The sequence below is a fragment of the Leopardus geoffroyi genome, chromosome D4, assembly GCF_018350155.1.
Source record: "Leopardus geoffroyi isolate Oge1 chromosome D4, O.geoffroyi_Oge1_pat1.0, whole genome shotgun sequence".
Classification (NCBI taxonomy): domain Eukaryota; kingdom Metazoa; phylum Chordata; class Mammalia; order Carnivora; family Felidae; genus Leopardus; species Leopardus geoffroyi.
The window spans coordinates 87200967-87221640 of NC_059342.1; the positions used below are offsets into that span (position 1 = coordinate 87200967).

The window sequence follows — 20674 nt, forward strand, 5'->3', positions numbered from 1 at the left end:
CAGAGCTGCAGAGAGCAGGTGCTGATTCTTTTCAGGAGGGCCTGAGGCAGTGGCAAGAGGAGCAGGAGAGGAAGGTGCGAGCCCTCTCTGAGATGGCATCTGAACAACTGAAGCGCTTTGATGAACGGAAGGAACTGAAACATCATAAAGAATTCCAGGACTTACGGGAAGTGATGGAGAAGAGGTGAGCGGGAACGTCCGTGTGCTCAGCCCGACCTCTGTCCCAGCATGAAACCCCAAGGGAAAGAGTTGACCTACTGAGGCTTTAAATATCGAAATAAAATAGCCAGTGAAGCTCATAACCTAGAAAAATGTCCAGCCTTGGAGAGGTGACCAAGGTGTCGCAAGGAGAGGGAGGCTTTTAGGAGAGGTAAGGTGAGACAGTTTCAGGAAGCATCCCTGACGTTCCTGCCATTCTTCCTGCAGCTCCAGAGAAGCCCTGGGGCACCAAGAGAAGCTAAAAGCTGAGCATCGTCACAGAGCAAAGGTCAGAGCCTGGGAGAATTCTTGTGGGTGCGTCCTGGTGTGGCTCTAACCCGGGTCTTGCCTCCCTGTGACTCCCTTTACCTGCTGGGGGGAGAGGGGCCCATCTGTAAAATATGTAGCCCACACGGGGCTTGGGGAATGTAGAAACAGAAGGCCCAGCGCCCCTGGGAGGTAACCGGACAACCCCTCCTGCAGATTCTCAACCTGAAGCTGAGGGAGGCTGAGCAGCAGCGCCTGAAGCAGGTGGAGCAGGAGCGGCTGCGGAAGGAAGAGGGCCAGGTCCGCCTGCGGGGCCTCTATGGCCTGCAGGAGGAGGTGCTGCACCTCAACCAGCAGCTGGACGCCTCTGAGCAGCATAAAGATGTGCTGAAGGTGGACCTGTCCGCCTTCCGGACCCGGGGCAACCAACTGTGCGGCCTCGTCTCGGGGATCATCCGGGCCACTTCTGAGGTGAGCGAGCTTCGGAGCGACCTGGTCTTCTGGCTCGGAAATGGACAGTCTTAGTGCAGATTTGTTTTCTGATTTAAAAAGAGTGCCTGGAAAAAAAAATAATGCTTGCTTACTGTAGAAAATAGCAAGATCATTTGTTAGAGATAATAATCACCATTAGCGTTTTCTCTTTCTTCCCTGACAAGGAGTGTGCATGTGGGGGGTTACCCTTACCCCAAAGTGGACTTTTATACATCCAGAGTTTCTTATCTTAGGTTAAACAAATAATTGTTTATTCTGATTGCAAAATACTTTAGTTCCTTCAGTAATATTTTGTTGAACACCTGGTGTGCTATGGTAAAAATTGAAGCCTTACGACAATGTATATAGCTTTTTTCCAGTTAACATTGTATTTTGAACACATAATTACTACAATCACTAAAAATATTTTGATGTTTGTTTTTTGTTTTTTTAAAGAATGTTTGTAATGTTTATTTACTTTTAAGAGAGGCGGGGTGGGGGGGGTGCAGAGAGAGAAGGAGACACAGAATCTGAAGCAGGCTCCAAGCTCCGAACTGTCAGTACAGAGCCCGATGCAGGGCCTGAACCCACTAACCGGGAGATCATGACCTGAGCCTAAGTCGGACGCTTAATCAACTGAGGCATCCGGGTGCCCCTGATGTTTTTAGTTAAAGCAGTGTTAAAAAGTGCCAAGTATTGCCACAACACATGGCAAATATTCAGTATTTGATGAACACGTGGAACTGGATACTTCCCACATGTAATGATACCAAAAAACGATAGAAAAAGACATGCTTAATGTTGAACATTTAAGTTTCTGTGTTTTCACTACCATGCATAGCACTATAGTAATACCATTCTATATACGTCTTATTTGTATTTCTTTGAGATAAATTTTTAGAAAAGGAATTACTCAAATAATTTTAAGGTTCTTGACTCTTACCCAAAAGTTGTACCAATTCACGTTTTTATGATTATTATGTTCCTACCCTTAGTTCTTATTTCTTCTCAAGTTTTTTTTTTTTTTTTTCTTTCAAGTTTTTGTTTTAAAAAGTCAGTGGAGGGTCTAGTTGGTTAAGTGTCTGACTCTTGATTTCGGCTCAGGTCATGATCTCGCGGTTCATGAATTCAAGCCCCACGTTGGGTGCAGAGATTACTTAAAAATAAAATCTTTAGAAATAAATGAAGGGGTGCCTGGCTGGCTCCGTCAGTGGAGCATCCAACTCTTGATCCTGGGATTGTGAGTTTGGGCCCCACATTGAGCATGGAGCCTGCTGACCCACCTGCCTACATACATAGATGTACACAGTAATTAATTAATTTATTTAATTAATAAATTGTGAGGCCTCGTTGATTTAACAGGCAAAACTACAAAACACATTTGTAGGGCAATATACAAAATGATGGCAGCACTTCTCGATTCGTCTTACAATTCTGGTGGTCATATTCTAACAAAATAGCACACTGAAAGAAATGGGAACGTCACTCCGGCTTATATGCATTCTCATTTATGAGCAGAAATTCTAAATAAAAGATGAGTAGGGACATCTGGGTGGCTCAGTTGGTTAAGCGTCTGACTTCAGCTCAGGTCATGATCTCGCTGCTCATGGGTTCGAACTCCACATTGGGCTCTGTGCTGACAGCTCAGAGCCTGGGGCCTGCTTCGGATTCGGTGTGTGTGTCTCTATCTCTGCCCCTCCCCACTCATGCTCTGTCTCTCTCTTTCTCAAAAATAAATAACAAACATTTATAAATAAATAAATAAATAATGATAAGTTAAGTCAAATTTATCAGTGCCTCAAAACAATAATTTGCTATAACCAAAGAGGTATTATTCTAAGGATAATGAAAAGCTGGATCGATTGTTATGAAGTCTTTTCATGAACTTAATTTCACTAATAGGTTAATGGAGCGAAGTCATATGTTTGTCTTGTTAGATGTTGTAAAAGTATATGCTGAAATTCTACATCCTTTCCTATTAAAAAATAATAGTAAATTGGGTGCCTGAGTGGCTCAGTCAGTTGAGCGTCCAACTCTTGGTTTCGGCTCAGGTCATGATCTCATAGTTTTGTGAGTTTGAGCCCCACGTCACACTCTGCATTGGCAGCACAGAGCCTGTTTGGGATTCTCTCCCCCTCACACTCTGCCCCTCCCCACTTGTGCTGTCTCTGCCTCTCTCAAAATAAATAAACTTAAAAAAAATGTTTCTCATGAGCATGATAGATTATGTATCCATTTAAGACTACATTTTAGGGACACCTGGGAGGCTCAGTCAGTTGAGTGTCTTATTGATATGGACTCAGGTCATGATCTTGGGTTCCTTGCTGAGCATGGAGTCTGCTTGAGATTCTCTCTTTGTCTCTGTCTCTCTCACTCTCTCAAAACAACATTAAAAACATAGACTACAGGGGCGCCTGGGTGGCGCAGTCGGTTAAGCGTCCGACTTCAGCCAGGTCACGATCTCGCGGTCCGGGAGTTCGAGCCCCGCGTCAGGCTCTGGGCTGATGGCTCAGAGCCTGGAGCCTGTTTCCGATTCTGTGTCTCCCTCTCTCTCTGCCCCTCCCCCGTTCATGCTCTGTCTCTCTCTGTCCCAAAAATAAATAAACGTTGAAAAAAAAAAATTAAAAAAAAAAATAAAAATAAAAAAAAATAAATAAAAAAAAACATAGACTACATTTTAGACATGCCATTAAAATTGGGGAAGAAATAAAAATGTACCATGCTGCTACAATAGTAACAAATTGTTGATGTCGTTAACGTGTTTTAGCCAATAAAATGTAATAAGACAAAGGAGAAATATTTGAGGAAATGTAATTTGATAACAATATGATTGTCTACCTAGAAAGCCAAGAGTAAAAAGCTCCGAGCTATTAAAAATTTTTTTTTAACGTGTATTTATTTTTGAGAGACAGAGCGTGAGCAGGGGAGGGGCAGAGAGAGAGGGAGACACAGAATCCGAAGCAGGCTCCAGGCTCTGAGCTGTTAGCACAAAGCCTGACGTGGGGCTTGAACTCACAAACCTCGAGATCATGACCTGAGCCGAAGTTGGACGCTTAACTAACTGAGCCACCCAGGTGCCCCAACATGGTATCATTTTCATCTAGACTGTTGTCACAAGCTTTTAAAGAATTATCCCAGCATTGTTAGTGAGAGCATGGAAAAATCCATACTCTGTGGACGTGATGGTTAATCAGTATTACCTTTAAGAGGACAGGAACGCAGTAGGTATCAGCATGTTGAATGTGGGTACTCCATTGGGTGCAATAGTTCCAATTTAGCAATGTGTTGTGTGAGCTGTGATTCAGCTTCACAGGTGCCTGGGGAATAGACGCTAAGCTCTGCCTCTGTCACCCTGACAGAACGGCTTTCCCACAGCAGAGGACCAGGCTGTGGCTGAGAGAGCCCTGCAGGAAATGCGGGACCTCCTTACAAGCTTGCAGCAGGAGATCGCCAGGGCCTGTGAGGACAAGAGGAGGCAGGATTTGGAGGCCCAGGTAAAGCGGCAAGACTCACACATGCAGCAGGGGCCAGAGGTCCACAGAGAGACCCCAGCTCCCAGCCAGGGCCCAGGAGGGAAACAGAATGAAGGTGGGTGTTGGCGTGGATACGGTCCTTTAGCCCAGAATGTGAAAGGGGACAAGAATATGTTTGAATATCGTGTTAAGCTTCAGGACAATTTACCAGAACTGTTAACATAATGTAAAACTCTGTACGTTTACTGAATTACGTTCAGTTTGGTTGATGCGGAGCCTGACTTCCAGCACTTGCCACGAGGATTTGAAATTCTGTATAATTCTAGTAGATGTACCATCCCAGGTTTTGCTGCTCTGACTTTTTAAAATAAATATTACGCAGTGTATGTTCACTGCATATGTAAGAGAATCAGTCGAGCATAATGGTTGAGAATGCTGGCTTTAGAGCCAGGTCCATGGGAATGTGGTTTTTCTACTTCCTGGCAATGCGACTTTGGCAAATTGACCTTTCTATGCCTATTTCCTCATGTAGAAAGTGAAGATAATGATGGTATCTACTTCCTAGGGTCCTTGAAAGCCATTAATACCTATATCAGCTGATTAGAACAGTGCCTGGCTCACGTGAAGTGTTCAGGGAGTACGATTATGAGAGCCTCTCTTCTCTTCCTCAGACCTCCAAGTAAAGGTACAAGACAGTACAATGCGGTGGTACCACCAGCTGCAGGATGTTTCCAGTCAGTGCGTGTTGGCCTTTGAGGAACTGACCAACAGCAAAGACAGTCAGGTACGGAGGGCTGTAAGTTGCGAGTTGTCTGGGCCTGGGAGTGCTCTGAACAGCCCCGTGTCCCAGAGGAATGTTGCTAGCACGTCACCTTCCCTAATCCTGCCGTCATCTACTCAACTCTTCCGGACACTATTTGCCCTCTCACTGTTCTCTCCTGGCAGGCCAAAAAGGTAAAGATGGACCTCCAGAAAGCTGCCACCATCCCAGTGAGCCAAATCTCCACCATTGCAGGTTGGTCAGAGGAGTTCAGAACATGGCCCTTCGCTTCACTTTGTTATTTTGTACGACTCCACATCTACTCATCTGTAAGGTTCCCGTAGACAGAGTCTGTTCCAACAAATGACATGACGTTGGGTCAGGCACGTATAAGTTATGTCTTACTCTCTTTTGTTTCCTCTTCAACATGTAGAAGGCGATCATTACGTGTTTGTTGACTTGATTTATAAATAAGCTGTATATCAACAGTAAATTATTTAAGAAGGGTCTTACCTGAAGTTGAAAGTTACTGTTGAAGGGGCGCCTAGGTGGCTCAGTCAGTTGGGGTCTGACTCTTGATTTCGGCTCACGTCATGATCTCCCAGTTTGGGAGTTCGAGCCCCACATTGGGCTCTCTGCTGTCAGCACAGAGCCTGCTTCAGATCTTCTGTCTCCCTCTCTCTGCCCCTCCCCTGCTTGCACTCTCACTCTCTCAAATAAAGTAAACATTAAAAAAATATATCACAAGAATCCATATTTAGGAAAAAAAAAGTTACTGCTGAAAACATCACTCAGGGAACCTAGGATGTAACATACATTCTTTGCTTTTGTTCTACAACATGAGCCATTAGCTTATCCAAGCTCGAAACTTGCCTGAATATTTTTTTTTTCATGTTTAATTTTGAGAGAAAGAGAGACAGGGTGTGAGCAGGGAAGGGGCAGAGAGAGGAGAGAGAGACAGAATCCAAAGCAGCTCCAGGCTCTGAGCTGTTAGTACAGAGCCCGACATGGCGTTCAAACACACAAGCTGTGAGATCATGACTTGAGCTGAAGTCAGATGCTTAACTGACTGGGCCACCCAGGCTCCCCTAAATCTGCCTTCCTACTTTAGAACATCTTCCTTTTCTCTCCAGAGACTGAGCTTTAGAGAGTGAGAACCAGACAGGGGGAAGTCCCTTTTTTCTCTTCATTCAGAAGCAGAGGTTAGTTTTTGTAGAGCTCAAGATGTGGAAGCCTCCAAGTTGCAGGCCATGCTGCCCAGTGGCTGGGGAGCACGAACAGCTGAAAAGCTGCTCTGACTTAGCATGGGTCCTGCTTGCCCTAATTCACTTGTTGCCTGGAAAGCATAGAAAAGTTATAATTCCTGCCCACAAGAGGCCCTGTGATGGAACTTATGTATCACCCTGCTGGTTCTCTCTGGATCAGGACAAGGTATAAATCAATAACCGCATATCACCTCTGGGCTTTAAAGTGCTGTTTCCTTTGCTGGCAACAGCAACAGGGGCGAGGTTGACCTGACAGCCTTACCTCCCCTTCACTGCTGTCCTTAGGGTTATCCCCAGTCCTGACCCCTCAGCCAACCACAGACCACTTTGCTTCCTCCTTCAGCGGGAAAATCCAGCGGGTGGGACACTCAGATGCCAGCCTTTTCCACACGTACACAACGTGTACCCCTGCCTCTTAGTCCATGTCTGCATGTGGAGGGAGGCATTGTCCATGCACGCTTCCCCTTCTGCCTCTGCCTTTGTTCCCCGCTCTCCCATCCCCTTCAAGACTTGCCTCATCGCTTATCACCTAATCTCCTGGTTTCTGCAAAATTACTCCCTTTTACAGCCTCCTTTTCTTTTAAACATGCTGAGTTACTCACATCCTAAAGTATGTTTCCTTTGGTTCAAGATCTGTCTTTTCTAGCCTTCCTCAGGTTTCTTTTTGGTCCTGGTGATTATTTCCTTCTCTACGAACTCTGTTCCTTTGGCTTCCATGGCAACATGAATTTCCAAGTTCTCCTGCCACCCCCCTTCCTCCTTTGTGGGCTCTTCAGTCTCCTGTCCCCACCCTAATCCCTAACTGGAGGTGCTTTCCAGGAGTCCGCTGTCACCCTTGGTTCCCAGTCCACTTACCCTCAGGGCTTCAGATGCTGTCTCTGTGCGGGTGGCTCCCCAGTGTCCCTCTGGTGCGCTCTTTCCTCAGAGCTTCAGAGCCCCTCGCTCCGGCCCCTGGGGGACGTCTGCCGGTGTCTCTCTCCTACCCCACATTCAGGGTATGCAGACATCAGCTCCCCATCCTCCTTTATGCCTCCTTTTCCCCTGTTTGCTCTCAGGAACCAGAGCACCACTGGCAACTCCGGCACCTTGGCCGGAACCCTAGGAGTCCTCCCCCTGACTGCTCTCTCTGTTTCATTCTCCACATCCGATCAGGCTCTAGTTTTGCTGGTCTTCACTTTTCTGCATATTTCTTGACTATGTTCCCTTTGTCTGCACCATCACTATGAGTCTTTGAAGAGCCAGATGCAGACTTGCTCTAAAGTTAGTGCTCAGTACATGCTGAATGACTGGGAAAGAAATGATCTCATTCCTGCCTCTTATAAAGGCAGTGGTTAGATTCGGAGCAGAATTTAATCTCTTTGGTGCTGGTGTGGCATATGGGATGTAGGAGGCCATGCCAGCCCTAGGGTTGGGGTGGAGAGGCATGGAGGAAGGAATTGACAGGGAATTTGGCCAGTGGGGTCCTTTGAAACCATCAGTAAAGTAGTACTAAAGTATGACTCAGCAGGAGTGGGTGCTACTATTTTGATAGCTCACTAAGTTTTGAGTAATGGAGACCAGTTCAGATCTGCATAGGCCAAAAAAGAAAAAGACATTTAATCTAAAGATAAGGGGGTGTTTCTCAGAATCTACTGGCAGGAATGGGGCTAGGTCTCAGGAGCTAGAAACCTTCAGACTCTTTTCTTTCATTTTCCTTCCGTACATCTCTTACTAGGTAGACCACTGGTCTTTGGTCCACTTGGCAGGTGCAAGTCCCCAGTGTTCGTGAGCGTGTGTGTTGCAGGGCCAGCCATCTCTAGGACGTCACTCTGTGAGCTGGCTGATTGGCTCAGCTGGTCTACTCCTAATCAAACTGTAGCCAGTGTGGGCTTGGGGCTTACAGGATCCGGAATACAAATATAGCCGCCAGGAGCCCGCTTGTGTGCATTTGAGGATGGAGGGCAGGTCCCAGAGGAGGGGGTAGTCACTGAGAGCTGGGAAGATCCTTTAGAACGGTTTTCCTAGAGATGCAAATGACTACTTTAGGGACGCCAGCTATAGCCCACCGGATCTGTGGCCATTTAACAACTATGTCCATCCTGTTTATCTCTCTGGTATGTCGATTTCAGAATTTGTTCATTCCCAAGTAAGGAATTCCTTTGAAATGGTACCATGCCTTCTGTACTCCTGCATCCTGGACAATATACACCTGCATGTCGTGTACTTTTTTGCAACAGTATTTTGACGTTAGACTCTGACTTTGTGTGGGGCCGCACGGCTGGGTTTTCATAGAGGCTGTCTTACTGCAGTGATGAGAAGCAGCGTGGCCTGCAGTTGAATCTTTTAACTGACTTTGTCTCTGTAATACCCAGGCTCAAAGCTGAAGGAGATCTTTGACAAGATCCACAACCTGCTTTCCGGAAAACCAGTTCAGTCTGGCGGGCGCTCTGTGTCCGTCACACTTAACCCACAGGGCCTGGATTTTGTCCAGTACAAGCTGGCAGAGAAGTTTGTGGTGAGAAACTTTGTAACCAGAGGTATGGGGATGGGCCTGTGTGCAGCCCTTCTGCTTCTCTCCAGAGTAACCAAGAGGTCCCGTCTCTGCTCCCGCAGAAACAAGGAGAGGAGGAGGTAGCCTCTCACCACGAAGCGGCATTCCCCATTGCGGTTGTGGCGTCTGGGATCTGGGAGCTCCACCCCAGAGTGGGCGACCTCATTCTTGCACATCTCCACAGGAAGTGTCCCTACTCAGTTCCCTTCTACCCACCTTTCAAGGAGGGAATGGCTTTGGAAGACTACCAGAGGTGAGGTAGTTTTTCTCCTCACTCACTCTCCCCGGGGTCTCCCCGGTCTCTGAATAAAATACAGAGAGAACTGGGGTTTGCTCTCCCTCCCTTCACAATTCCTCATATGTACCTTGACTTTCTATCAGAGAATCCAGCGTCTTTCATGCAAACTCGCTGCTTTGGGAATTTGTGGATTCAGCTGCAATAGTCAGTATAGTTTAAGGAAAAGAATATTGGATCTAGAATTAGGGGGCGGGAGGGGTCTTAGAATTTGGCCCTGCTTCATCATTTAATAGATTTGCAAAGTGGGGCAGTCATGTAAGCTCTTTGAACATCATTTTCCTTATTTGCAAATGAGAGTCGTAACATCCATCAATCCTGTGAGTTTGGGGCTCCTGGCTGGCTCCTTCAGGAGAGTGTGCAACTCTTGATCTTGGGGTTGTGAGCTCGAGCCCCACGTTGGTGCAGACAATGCTTAAAAACAGAATGTTAAAAAAAAAATTTGTGAGTTTACCTCACAAGGCTTATGTGATGATGTACAGATGTGATTGTGGATGTGTGTGCTTTGCAAACAAAGTTTTCTGCAGAGGTAATAATATGTAATCATATAAGAAGAATAATGCTAAAAATGAGTGCCTGGCTGCCTCAGTGGGTAGAGCATGCTATTCTTGATCTTGGGGTTGTGATTTCCAGCCCCACATTGGGCCCTAGGGCTTACTTAAAAAAATAATAACATAAGGGGCACCTGGGTGGTTCAGTTGGTTGAGTGTCCAACTCTTTAAAAAAATTTTTTTTTAATGTTTATTTTTGAGAGAGAGTCAGAGCATGAGGCTTCAGGCTCTGAGCTGTCAGCACAGAGCCCGATGTTGGGCTCGATCGAACCCATGAGCTGTGAGATGACCTGAGCCCAAGTCGGATGCTTAACCCACTGAGTCACCCAGGCGCCCCCAAAATTAACCGTCTCTTAATTTCGGCTCAGGTCATGATCTTGTAGCTTGTGGGATTGAGCCCTGTGTCAGGTTTTGTGCTGACAGCATGGAGCCTAGTTGGGATTCTCTCTCCCTCTCTCTCTGCCCCTCCCTACCCTCAAAATAAATAAATATTTAAAGTAACAATACTAATAATAATGCTAAATGTAATAGTACTAGATTGTTTCTTTTAGCCATAAAAAATAAGTGATTTGTCACCCTCACTTTGGCCTTGTCACATTCAATTTTTTCTTCCCACGCAGGACGCTTGGCTACCAAGTGAAGGACTCCAAAGTGGAACAGCAGGACAACTTTCTAAAGCGCATGTCTGGGATGATCCGACTCTACGCCGCCATCATCCAGCTCCGGTGGCCGTATGGAGGCCGACAACAGGTGGTAGAAAAGACGTGCTCTCAAGAGAGAGGCCAGACTGTATTCGTGTATTCTGTCCACAGGGACTATTGCCCTTCTTGCCAAGCGGGCAGTCTGGTTACATGATGATGTATTGTCGCTCCCTAGGTATGTTCTAGAGAAGTTGATGTTAACTATTACGAAGTTTTGGACTATCAGAAGCTTTTGTTCAGTGATTGAGTCAGCTGAGGCTTTAAAGAACTGAGTTTATAAGAGGGTCTGTGAGATGAGAGTCTGTTGTAAACCAGTCATTAAGGTTCTATAGAAGATTCTATTAGATGGAGTGAGTCTAAATGACAGTGTCAGGGCACCTGGGTGCCTCAGTCGGTTGAGTGTCTGACTCTTGATTTCAGCTCGGGTTGTGATCCACGGGTTGTGAGATCGAGCCCCACGTTTGGCTCCACGCTCAGTGCAGAGTCTGCTTCAGATTCTTTCTCTGTCTCTGTCCCTCTTCCCCACTCGTGCTGTCTCTCAAAATAAAAAATAAAAATGACACAGTGTCATTTTATTATTTATTTATTTCTAAGTAAGCTTTAGGCCCAATGTGGGACTTGAACTCACAACCCTGAGATCAAGAGTTGCTCGCTCTGGGGCACCTGGGGGGCTCAGTCGGTTAAACCTCTGACTTCAGCTCTGGTCATGATCTCATGGTTCATGAGTTCAAGCCCACTTCAGGCTCTGTGCTGACAGCTCGGAGCCTGGAACCTGCTTCCGATTCTGTGTCTCCCTCTCTGCCCCTCTCCGTCCCCTGTTCATGCTCTGTCTCTCTCAAAAATAAACACTTTTTTAAAAGTTATATTTATTTTAAATAATCTTTACATCCAGTGTGGGGCTCAAACTCACGACCCTGAGATCAAGAGTCACATGCTCTTCTGACGAGCCAGCCAGGCCCCCCCAAAAGTAAATAAACAAACAAACAAAAAAAGGGTCGCTCGCTCTACCGACTGAGTCAGCCAGGCGCCCCGTCACTGTCATTTTAGACCTGGTTGGTGCCTCACATCACAGATGAGCAGATGGAGTCCCAGCGAGCTATAGTGACATAGTCAGTGACAAAGCCACGGCTGGGGTGCAGGTCTTTGACTTGCCAGCCTAGTGCTTTTCTCAAAGGATACAGATTAGAGATGGAGAAGTTAATGTACTCAGAGACCTAAGAGAAGGGAATGTAAGTTGATTGAATCCAGGTTTTTATTGTGTACCTGCTGTGTCCCACGTTCTGTGCTCAAGGTCCCAAGAATAATAAATAAAACATCTGTATGGATAATTGTTGGTCAGCGGACTCCCTGAAACCAGAGCTGTCAGATGTGGACCGAAGGGATCCTGTAGACAATGTGTGGGTTCCGGTGTGTTGGGACATTTGAAAACAGAATTTGTTCGGCGTGTGCTGTGTCTGCCCTGCGGCCTGTGCTTGATTGAGATGATCTGGGGGTTCATGTCACTTAGAAATGGCTGGATGATAACCTTGGGAGTTTAGATCTCCGGATACAAGGAGAGCAAATCATGACCAAGTGTCTTCGCTCCCAGATTCACCCTCATGGCTTAAATCATGGCTGGCGCTGGTTGGCACAAATCTTAAATATGGAGCCCCTGTCAGATGTGACAGCCACTCTCCTCTTTGACTTCTTGGAGGTATGTAATGCAGTTATCACACGAGAGGGGGACAGTGGTTGAAGCAGCCTTGTGCCACTGCATGGCGTGAATCGGGAAGCAGTATGGAAATAGGCTATTGGTGAACAGCATTAGGATCCAGTCTTACACATTTTTTCCCAAGTGCTAAAGACAAACCTGGCTTTTGGGTTTTCTTCCCACTGTGTTTTCCTTCTCTGTGTGGTTGTGTTCTCACTGTAAAGAAAAAACTATACATCCCAGCACCAGCAAAAAGGGATGTTTGTTTCAAGGATAGAGAAGTGACTCCCAGAACCAAGGGTAGGATGTATGATTGACCCTCGTGTGGGCCTGGAACTAGGAACTAGAATGTCACCAGGTACCAAGAGTCCTTTTGGGGCCACACGGTCCTTCTTGTGCTCTTCCCGTAGGCTGCTCATTCTTGCTCCTTAGGCCAGTTTTCTCTAGATCTCTGCACGGTGGAGAAGGTGGCCATCCTGGGCTATAGCCCTCTGCCTCAGTGCGGTCACCTAGTGTAGTGGAACTGGCGGCTCACTTTTGTAATCCCTCATTCCCAGGAGAGCAAATATGATCAACTAGCCTTGGCCACATATCTCCTTCATCCAGAAGGTTCTATACGGTCCTGTCTGCCTATGAAGGGCCACCACTGTAGAGTGAGGGTAAGGGTTTCTGTGGACAGGAGACATTTCTTAAAGGATAAAGGCTTAGGGCACATACCATAACAGATGTGGGCCATCGGGCCTATAATGCCAAATGCTTCCAGTCACCCTAGACCATGAGTAAATTTGAGAACATGGTGGTGCCCTGCTTACTGAGGTTGGGAGGAACACCGCACCTTTGGAAAGGTTTCCATTCAGTAGACTCAAAGAAGAACAATTAAGTTAGACTCACATTCTCTGGTTTGTGAAAATACCTGGTTTCTTGGCTGTCTTATTTCACGGAGGTTTTGTCCTGTACAGACAAATGCTTCAGAAGAAGGTTGGGTCTTTCCATTTGTTCCCTTGCTTAGCTAGCTAAGTGGCATTGTGACTGAAACTCTTGGTAGGAGGGAAAGGCAAAGGGCTGGTGTGCTTTATGGGTCTTTGGGTCTCTTGGGTGAGTGTGAATTTGCCTTCTCTTCTCTGATGGTGCCTGTCTTCCCCTGGAGGTGTGTGGGAATGCCCTCATGAAGCAGTACCAGGTACAGTTCTGGAAGATGATACTTCTCATCAAAGAGGACTACTTCCCCAGGTATGTGACCTGTTGAACAGACACCACGGGATTCAGTGCGTAAAACCCATGGTGTCGAATGCCCTTGGGTGCCTCTGGGTTTGACTCTGTTAAAAGCAGTTGTATTGGGGCGCCTGGGTGGCTCAGTCAGTTGAGCATCGGACATCGGCTCAGGTCATGATCTCACAGCCCAGCTTGTGAGTTCGAGCCCCACGTCAGGCTCTGTGCTGACAGCTCAGAGCCTGGAGCCTGCTTCAGATTCTGTGTCCCTCACTCTTTGCCCCTCCCCCTCTCTCACTCTGTGTCTGTCTCTCAAAAAAAAAAAAAAAAAAAGACCATCGTATTAAGTGTGACATCTTCTCCTATCCTTCTTTTTGATATTTGAGTAAGTGCTTTTGAACTCTAGTGAGAGTTTCTTAAACATTATTGGCTAAATGAAAAAATGAATTAGGAAGATTCTGGATTCAGATACCTGACATGTCTTTAACTCTGTTTTCCAAACTCCCCCAGCTAATCAGGGATGGTGATTACATGTGGTCGTGAATTAAACCCAAAGAGTCAAGCTCCCTTAATCAGTTGGAGAAACTGATCTGTCGGCCAGTTTGCTTGACTGTCATGGCGTCCGCCTCTGGGTGCCCTTCTCATTCCTCTCAACATTGGCATTTCGGTGGGGGAGATACCTTGGCAGCATCTATCCTGTCTGCTCACAGAGATCTTGGAAAGGAACGTCCTCTCCTTTATCCCCTGTTTTGAAAAGAAGGCTGAGACCATTTGGAAGAATGACAGCATCCTTGGTCCAAAAGACCTCTGCCCAAGTCGTTTAATCTCCCCCTTCTCCCGCTTCCCGTAGATCAGCAGTGCCCCTAACTCTTCTAAAAGGGACAGGGCAATCATAGCTGCCACTTGCGTATTGTCTCTCTCTTCCTGCAGGATTGAAGCCATCACAAGCTCAGGACAGATGGGTTCCTTCATACGCCTCAAGCAGTTCTTAGAGGTAAGAGGTCCTTAGATCAACATGTTTCGAGCTGTTGTTGACCTTGAAGGCGCCTGTGTCTGACAAGTCCTGGACCTCTATGCTCTCAGATTACAGTCTCTTCCTATTTTTTTTGAACCCTACTTTTTTGTCCAGGATCCCCCTTAACCTTAAGGGTTGCTGTTTCATCATCCTAGATGTCACTGTCCCTACTGCCTGTGGGGAAGCTATCCTAAGGGATGAATAAAATATCCTTAATGAATCTGGTCTCACTGATACATGTTTTTGTTTTGCGGGATTTTTTTAGTTTATGTATTTATTTTCGAGAGAGAGCATGAGCACAGAAGTGGCAGAGATAGAGGGAGAGAGAATCCCAAGCAGGCTCCATGCTGTCAGAGCCTGCCGTGGGGCTCCAACCCACAGAACCGCGAGATCATGACCTTGCTTAACTGACTGAGCCACTCAGGCGCCCTCGCTGATACATGTTTTACAGGCTGGCCGGGGTTCCTTTCTCAGTGTCTGGCCAGGGGAACTGGGAAATTTGGTCACTTTTTCTCTATGACAAGAGACTGCACTTTCAGCCAGACTCCTTTCCTGTTTCTCAGTGCTGAAACCCTCTTTAAAGAGCTTAAGTATGACAGACACCGTAGAAGCCTCTGGTGGGTCTGCCAAGACAGCCCACTGACTTCCACTTTCCAGTAGCCCGAGTGGGCAAACGGGCGTCATGAAGGACAAGGCCGGGCGCTGGGAAACGAGGCGGGGGCAGCATGACCAGCAGCATTCCCCTTGTCCTCTGCTGCAGTTCATACAGAAGCAGAAGTCTTCTGCACCGCCATTGGTCTTTTCCCGGTGTTGACCACTGTCCCGTGGGACTTAAGCTTGCTGTCCCTCAGAGCTTCCAGCTGGTAATTGTGGGAAGGCACGTTACCAGAAAATCATTGTTTTCTCCATCTTTCCCTGACCAGAAATGTCTGCAGCGCAAGGAGATTCCTGTCCCCAAGGGCTTTCTGACCTCCTCCTTCTGGCGTTCCTGATGGCACCCCGGCGCCCACCATCTCTGTTCTGTTGCAGAGGGACAATAATAAAGCAACTGAAAACAGCTGCATTTGGGAGAAGTCATATCAGATTTAGAAATCTACCAACCTGTGCTTTTATATATTTGTACCCATGACTAGGAGAGGAGATCGTTCAGGGGTCCCAGAATCTAGGAGGTCTCTCGTAGGTTGGACAGTCCTTAAGGGATCCACATGACAGAGTAAATGGAATCGGCTTTTCTCACTTCCACAAATATGGTGAGGTGTTTAGTTCTTGGTCTCCTCCTTCATTTCCTTTGTCTCTGCTGTCTTTCAGAAAGTAGGTGGTACCTTAACCATTTCCCTCTGAGCTGAAGTAAGCCCCCCACGCCTACTCCCCCGCCCTGCTGCCCCTCCCCAGAGTACAGGTTAATAGTTGAGGCCCAAATGCTTACATGAAAGTCTGGGCTATGGTGGTTTTGTTTTCTCAGCTTGTGGAGTGATCGTAAATTCAGAGGAAATGCCTGATGCAGGCGTGGATTAAGCCCCAAATTGTATCAGAGATAGTTTAGCATCCGGGATTAGGACTGTTGATACATGTTATATTGAACAGGAAGCACTGTTTGTCCTTTTAATTGGGACTTTGCCCCCTGAAGGACTAGGGGTGCAGGAGCCAGAGCAGGTGTGGGGTTTTGTTTGTTTGTTTATTTGTTTGTTTCTGAATTTGAATTAAGTTGAGCTGAGATGGGTTTGCAACACTATACAAGAGCCGAGCATCTACAGGCAATGATTCAGGGGTTAAATGAAGGTGTTCGGGAAGAACTGAGAACTGCTTTGTAATTGTTTACATGTCCTGAATGAAGAATGATGATAGATTTGCCTGAATAAAGCCACAACAGAAATTCAGAACCCGGCTGTTCAGATAAGAATTGAGATTTGTTTTACAAAAGACTCGCCGTCTTTTGTAGTGCAGAGGCAGGGATATACCCCTCTGTACCACCTGTTGTGTGTGGGGATGTGTTTTGGGGAGTGGGGTATTCCCTGGTACTCCTGAGTGGCTTGAAGTAACACACTCTATGAATTGTTGACTATGGTGCCAAAAAATAAGTAATAAAGCTTGATTTTAAAAAACCCACTGCTGGTTGATGTGACCAATTTCCTTTGCCCTGAGCTGTGTACATCATAGCTGTGTGCATGGTCAGGCACAGGCCTAGCTATAGAATGGTATATGTTCCTCCCTATTTTGTCTTCTTGACCTTCACCTAGGAAGATTTTTCTTTCTGTCATTCCTTTTCCGGAATTATGTACCTGACCTTGTTTCATCTAGCAGAAATGGAAAAGTACTGAAGTCTTTTCATGTGGATACAACAGAATGAACTCTGGGGAAGGTGTCAGAAGACTTGGTGAATTCACTTTTGGGTTTCGTGCCCTTGGGTGGGTCATTCTCTGAACCTCAGGATCACCACCCCTGCAAAAACACACGACGGGGATTAGTCATGAGGTGACCAGTTTTCAGTGCTCTGTAGCTTCCCAGCCGGTGTGTCGGCACAGATCTCCGCCTGTGGGGCCTGAGGTGGGCGGAGCCCCCAAGGCCAGTTGTTATTTGCACTTGCCCTCTTACCTGTGCTTTACAGATGGCATTATTGTCTATGTATCATGACAGGAAACAGGTCAGGGAACACTGACCTAGTGTTGAGTGGACAGGGCCCGGCCCTATAGTCAAGGTCAACATAGGGAGGCTTTGTGCAGATTTTAAATTTTTTTTTTTTTTTAACGTTTATTTATTTTTGAGACAGAGACAGAGCATGAACGGGGGAGGGGCAGAGAGAGAGGGAGACACAGAACCGGAAGCAGGCTCCAGGCTCTGAGCCATCAGCCCAGAGCCCGACACGGGGCTCGAACTCACGGACCGTGAGATCGTGACTGAGCTGAAGTCGGATGCTTAACCGACTGAGCCACCCAGGCGCCCCATGTGCAGATTTTAAAAAGGCATCCCTTCCTTCAAGATGCTACTGCCATCTGCTGGAATAGAACCACGAATCCGCGGTAGCCCAAGGTGCAGGGGGCCTAGAGAGTCTGCACGGCTTTACGTGGAGCCCTAAGAGAACCCCGTGATCCTCTGTACCACAGCATTTTGGCTATATGTGAGCTATATTGCAGTCCTAGGTACGATCATATACGGGAAAACTCCAAAAGTGAAAGGTGAAAAATCACCGGACAAAATGATCGCTGAGGGCCGTTCCACTTTGAAATTTTTTTTAATGTTTATTTATTTTTGAGAGAGAGCACGAGGAGGGGAGGGGCAGAGAGAGAAGGAGACACAGAATCCGAAGCAGGTGCCAGGCTCCCAGCCGTCAGCACAGAGCCCGACGCGGGGCCCAAACCCATGAACCATGAGATCAGGACTTGAGCCGAAGTCGGACCCTTAACTAACTGAGCCACGCAGAAGCCCCAGGCTGTTTCACTATGAATCCACTAGTCCACAGAAAACACCTCTCCTGTTATTTGAATGTTCTTTCTCCAGACATGTTTCACAGTCCTGCACATGTCACTTGATGCTTGGAATTCCTGATATGGTAAACCAAGAAAGGAGAGCATTAGGGAAGCCAGGTTTTTGATACTCTGATAGTGTTGCCTTCAGAGATACTGATTGCCAGCTGATAGATGCAACCCCTGGTGGCCAGTAGCATCAGATTCCTCTGAGTGGAATACTAAGGCCTGCATCCAGTTTTTAAATTCAAGTACTCACTTGCCTGCTTGCTTCCTTTTAAGCTTGACCTCATTTCTCAGGCTGACTGCCCATATTTTTGTTGTATCATTGTCCTACGTCATTTTTAATGTTTATTTGTTTTTGAGAGAGAGAAAGAGAGCACGAGCCAGGGAGGGACAGAGAGAGAGGGAGACACAGAATCCGAAGCAGGCTCCAGGCTTCAAGTTGTCAGCACAGAGCCTGACGCAGGGCTCGAACCCGTGAACCTCGAGATCATGACCTGAGCTGAAGTCAGACTCAACCAACTGAGCCACCTAAGTGCCCCATGTCCCTACATCATTTTAAAACAAATTTGATGATGAGTTGAAAATTCCAACAGGAGAGAACCCCTGCACATCCCTTGGATAGAAGAATGGAATTGTTCTGGAGAGTTCCTTCCCCTACTCTTCAAGCTTCCTGCAATGAAAGCAGTGACCTAACTAGGTTTGGATGTCTTATGTCTTAGTGCTAGGACAGCCAAGGGAGCCGCAGAGCTTCATACAGCGCCTCAACAGGCCTGGCCTCTCACATCCCGTTTTCTTTGTTTTTTGTTTTTAAATGTTTATTCATTTTTGAGAGGGTGTGAGTGGGGGAGGGGCAGAGAGAGAGAGAGGGAGACACACAATCTGAAGCAGGCTCCAGGCTCTGAGCTGTCAGCGCAGAGCCCGACATGGGGCTCGAACTTGTGAATCAGCCAGATCATGACCTGAGCCAAGTCAGACACTTAATTGACTGAGCCACCAAGGCACCCCTAGGCCCCATTAAAAAAAATAGCATTTATACAGATGATATATTCAAGAAACATTTTTCTTGTAGCTTCTTCAGGATGCTTAACACTAAATGTAGTACGTGATCCTGAATTGGAACCTGTAACAGAAAAAAAATCTTTGTGTGTTGTCTTATAAAGGACACTTGGTCAATTGGCAAAACTTAAATAGGTCTTACTTTTTTTTTTTTTAATGTTTGTTGGGGGGGGGGGGACGAGTGGGGGAGGGGCAGAAGAGCCAAAGCAGGCTCCGTGTTGACAGCAGAGAGCCCGATGCAGGGCTTGAACTCATGAACCGTGAGATCGTGACCTGAGCTGAAGCCGGACACTTAACTGACTGAGCCACCCAGGCACCCAAAACTTGAATAAGGTCTATGAGTTAGGCAGTAGTATTATGTCAAGATCAGTTTCCCGATTTTGATCATTATACTGTGGTCATAAAAATGAATATCCTTGGGGCACCTGGGTGGCTTAGTCTGTCGAGTGTCCGGCTTCGGCTCAGGTCATGATCTCAGGGTTTGTGAGTTCAAGCCCTGCATCGGGCTCTCTGCTGTCAGTGCAGAGCCTGCTTTGGATCCACTCTGCCCCTTCCCCACTCACACTGTCTCAAAAATAAATAAACACTAAAAAAAAAATCCCTGTCCTTAAGAAATACTCATGAAGTATTTGGGAGTAAGTAAATGTGTCTGCAACTTATTCTCAAGCAATTCAGGTAGACAATATATGTCTACTGTGTATGTAAGTATACACATACATAGAATAATAAAGCAAATGTGTCCAAATGTTAACAAATGGGGGGGAATCTGTGTGAAAGGTATATGGGATTTCCTTCTATTTTTGTAACTTTCTGTAAACTTGGAATTATTTCAAAAATAAAAAAGCTGGGCGCCTGAGCGGCTCAGTCAATTAAGCATCCAACTCTTGATTTCAGCTCAGGTCATGATCTCATGGTTCTGAATTCTAGCCCCAAGTCAGTGTCTGCATTGCGGAGCCTGCTTGGGATTCTCTCTCCCTTTTACTCTGCCCTTCCCCCACTCATGCTTGATCGCGCACACTTTCTCTCTCTCAAAATAAACAAACTTTAAATTTTTTGAAAAGGTAAAAGGTGAACCTCCCCCTCCCCCCCAAAACTCCAAACCAACAAAAGTCATGGGTACAGTTTTGATGAAGTGACAAAGTCAAGCTCTAGAACCTACAATCCTGAGAACAGGGCTGTGGTGATGGTTACCTTGAAGCCAGCATCTCATAAGCAGGGTGAAAGTTGAATGAATAGATTTTGCAAAATGCTTCCTACTTAAAGTGAAATAGGTGACTCGGTAGAAATTTTTTTTTTAATGTTTATTTTTGAGAGAGCATGAGTAGGGGAGGGGCAGAGAGAGAGACACACAGAATCCAAAGCAAGCTCCAGGCTCTGAGCTGTCAGCACAGAGCCCGACATGGGGCTTGAACTCAAACTGCGAGATCATGACCTGAGCCAAAGTCAGAAGCTTAACCAACTGAGCCAGCCAAGCGCCCTGGTAGGATTTTAATTCATGGAGGATGTGATTTACATCTTGGGAGAGCTCTGGTTTGAGCTAAAAGTTCTGGGAGCTCGGAAGATAGATCCATTTCATTTAGGTCAGCTTTGCCCTTCGAGTTTTTTGTGCAGGATTCTAAGAAAGAGTTAGGGTGTCAAAGAAGTTTGGGAATGACTGTGCTGAAGGTAAACCAGGCAGAGTTTGTGAATAAAATAATGGCAAGGCCACCTGGGTGGGTCATTCAGT

At 46.5% G+C, this 20674-nt stretch overlaps 1 protein-coding gene across 1 annotated transcript in view; it reads left to right on the plus strand.

Moving 5' to 3' along the window:
• The window catches only part of GLE1 (GLE1 RNA export mediator), a 30996-nt gene extending 14465 nt beyond the window's left edge, over window positions 1-16531 (plus strand). The window contains exons 4-16 of the mRNA XM_045467571.1: window positions 36-184; window positions 427-487; window positions 682-936; window positions 4296-4524; window positions 5081-5193; window positions 5355-5424; window positions 8786-8928; window positions 9027-9217; window positions 10431-10560; window positions 12100-12204; window positions 13349-13431; window positions 14341-14404; window positions 15349-16531. Of these exons, the coding sequence (XP_045323527.1) occupies window positions 36-184; window positions 427-487; window positions 682-936; window positions 4296-4524; window positions 5081-5193; window positions 5355-5424; window positions 8786-8928; window positions 9027-9217; window positions 10431-10560; window positions 12100-12204; window positions 13349-13431; window positions 14341-14404; window positions 15349-15417 (1662 nt within the window). The 3' untranslated portion in view covers window positions 15418-16531. The remainder of the gene's footprint in view (window positions 1-35; window positions 185-426; window positions 488-681; window positions 937-4295; window positions 4525-5080; window positions 5194-5354; window positions 5425-8785; window positions 8929-9026; window positions 9218-10430; window positions 10561-12099; window positions 12205-13348; window positions 13432-14340; window positions 14405-15348) is intronic.
• The last annotated feature ends 4143 nt before the right edge of the window (window positions 16532-20674 follow it).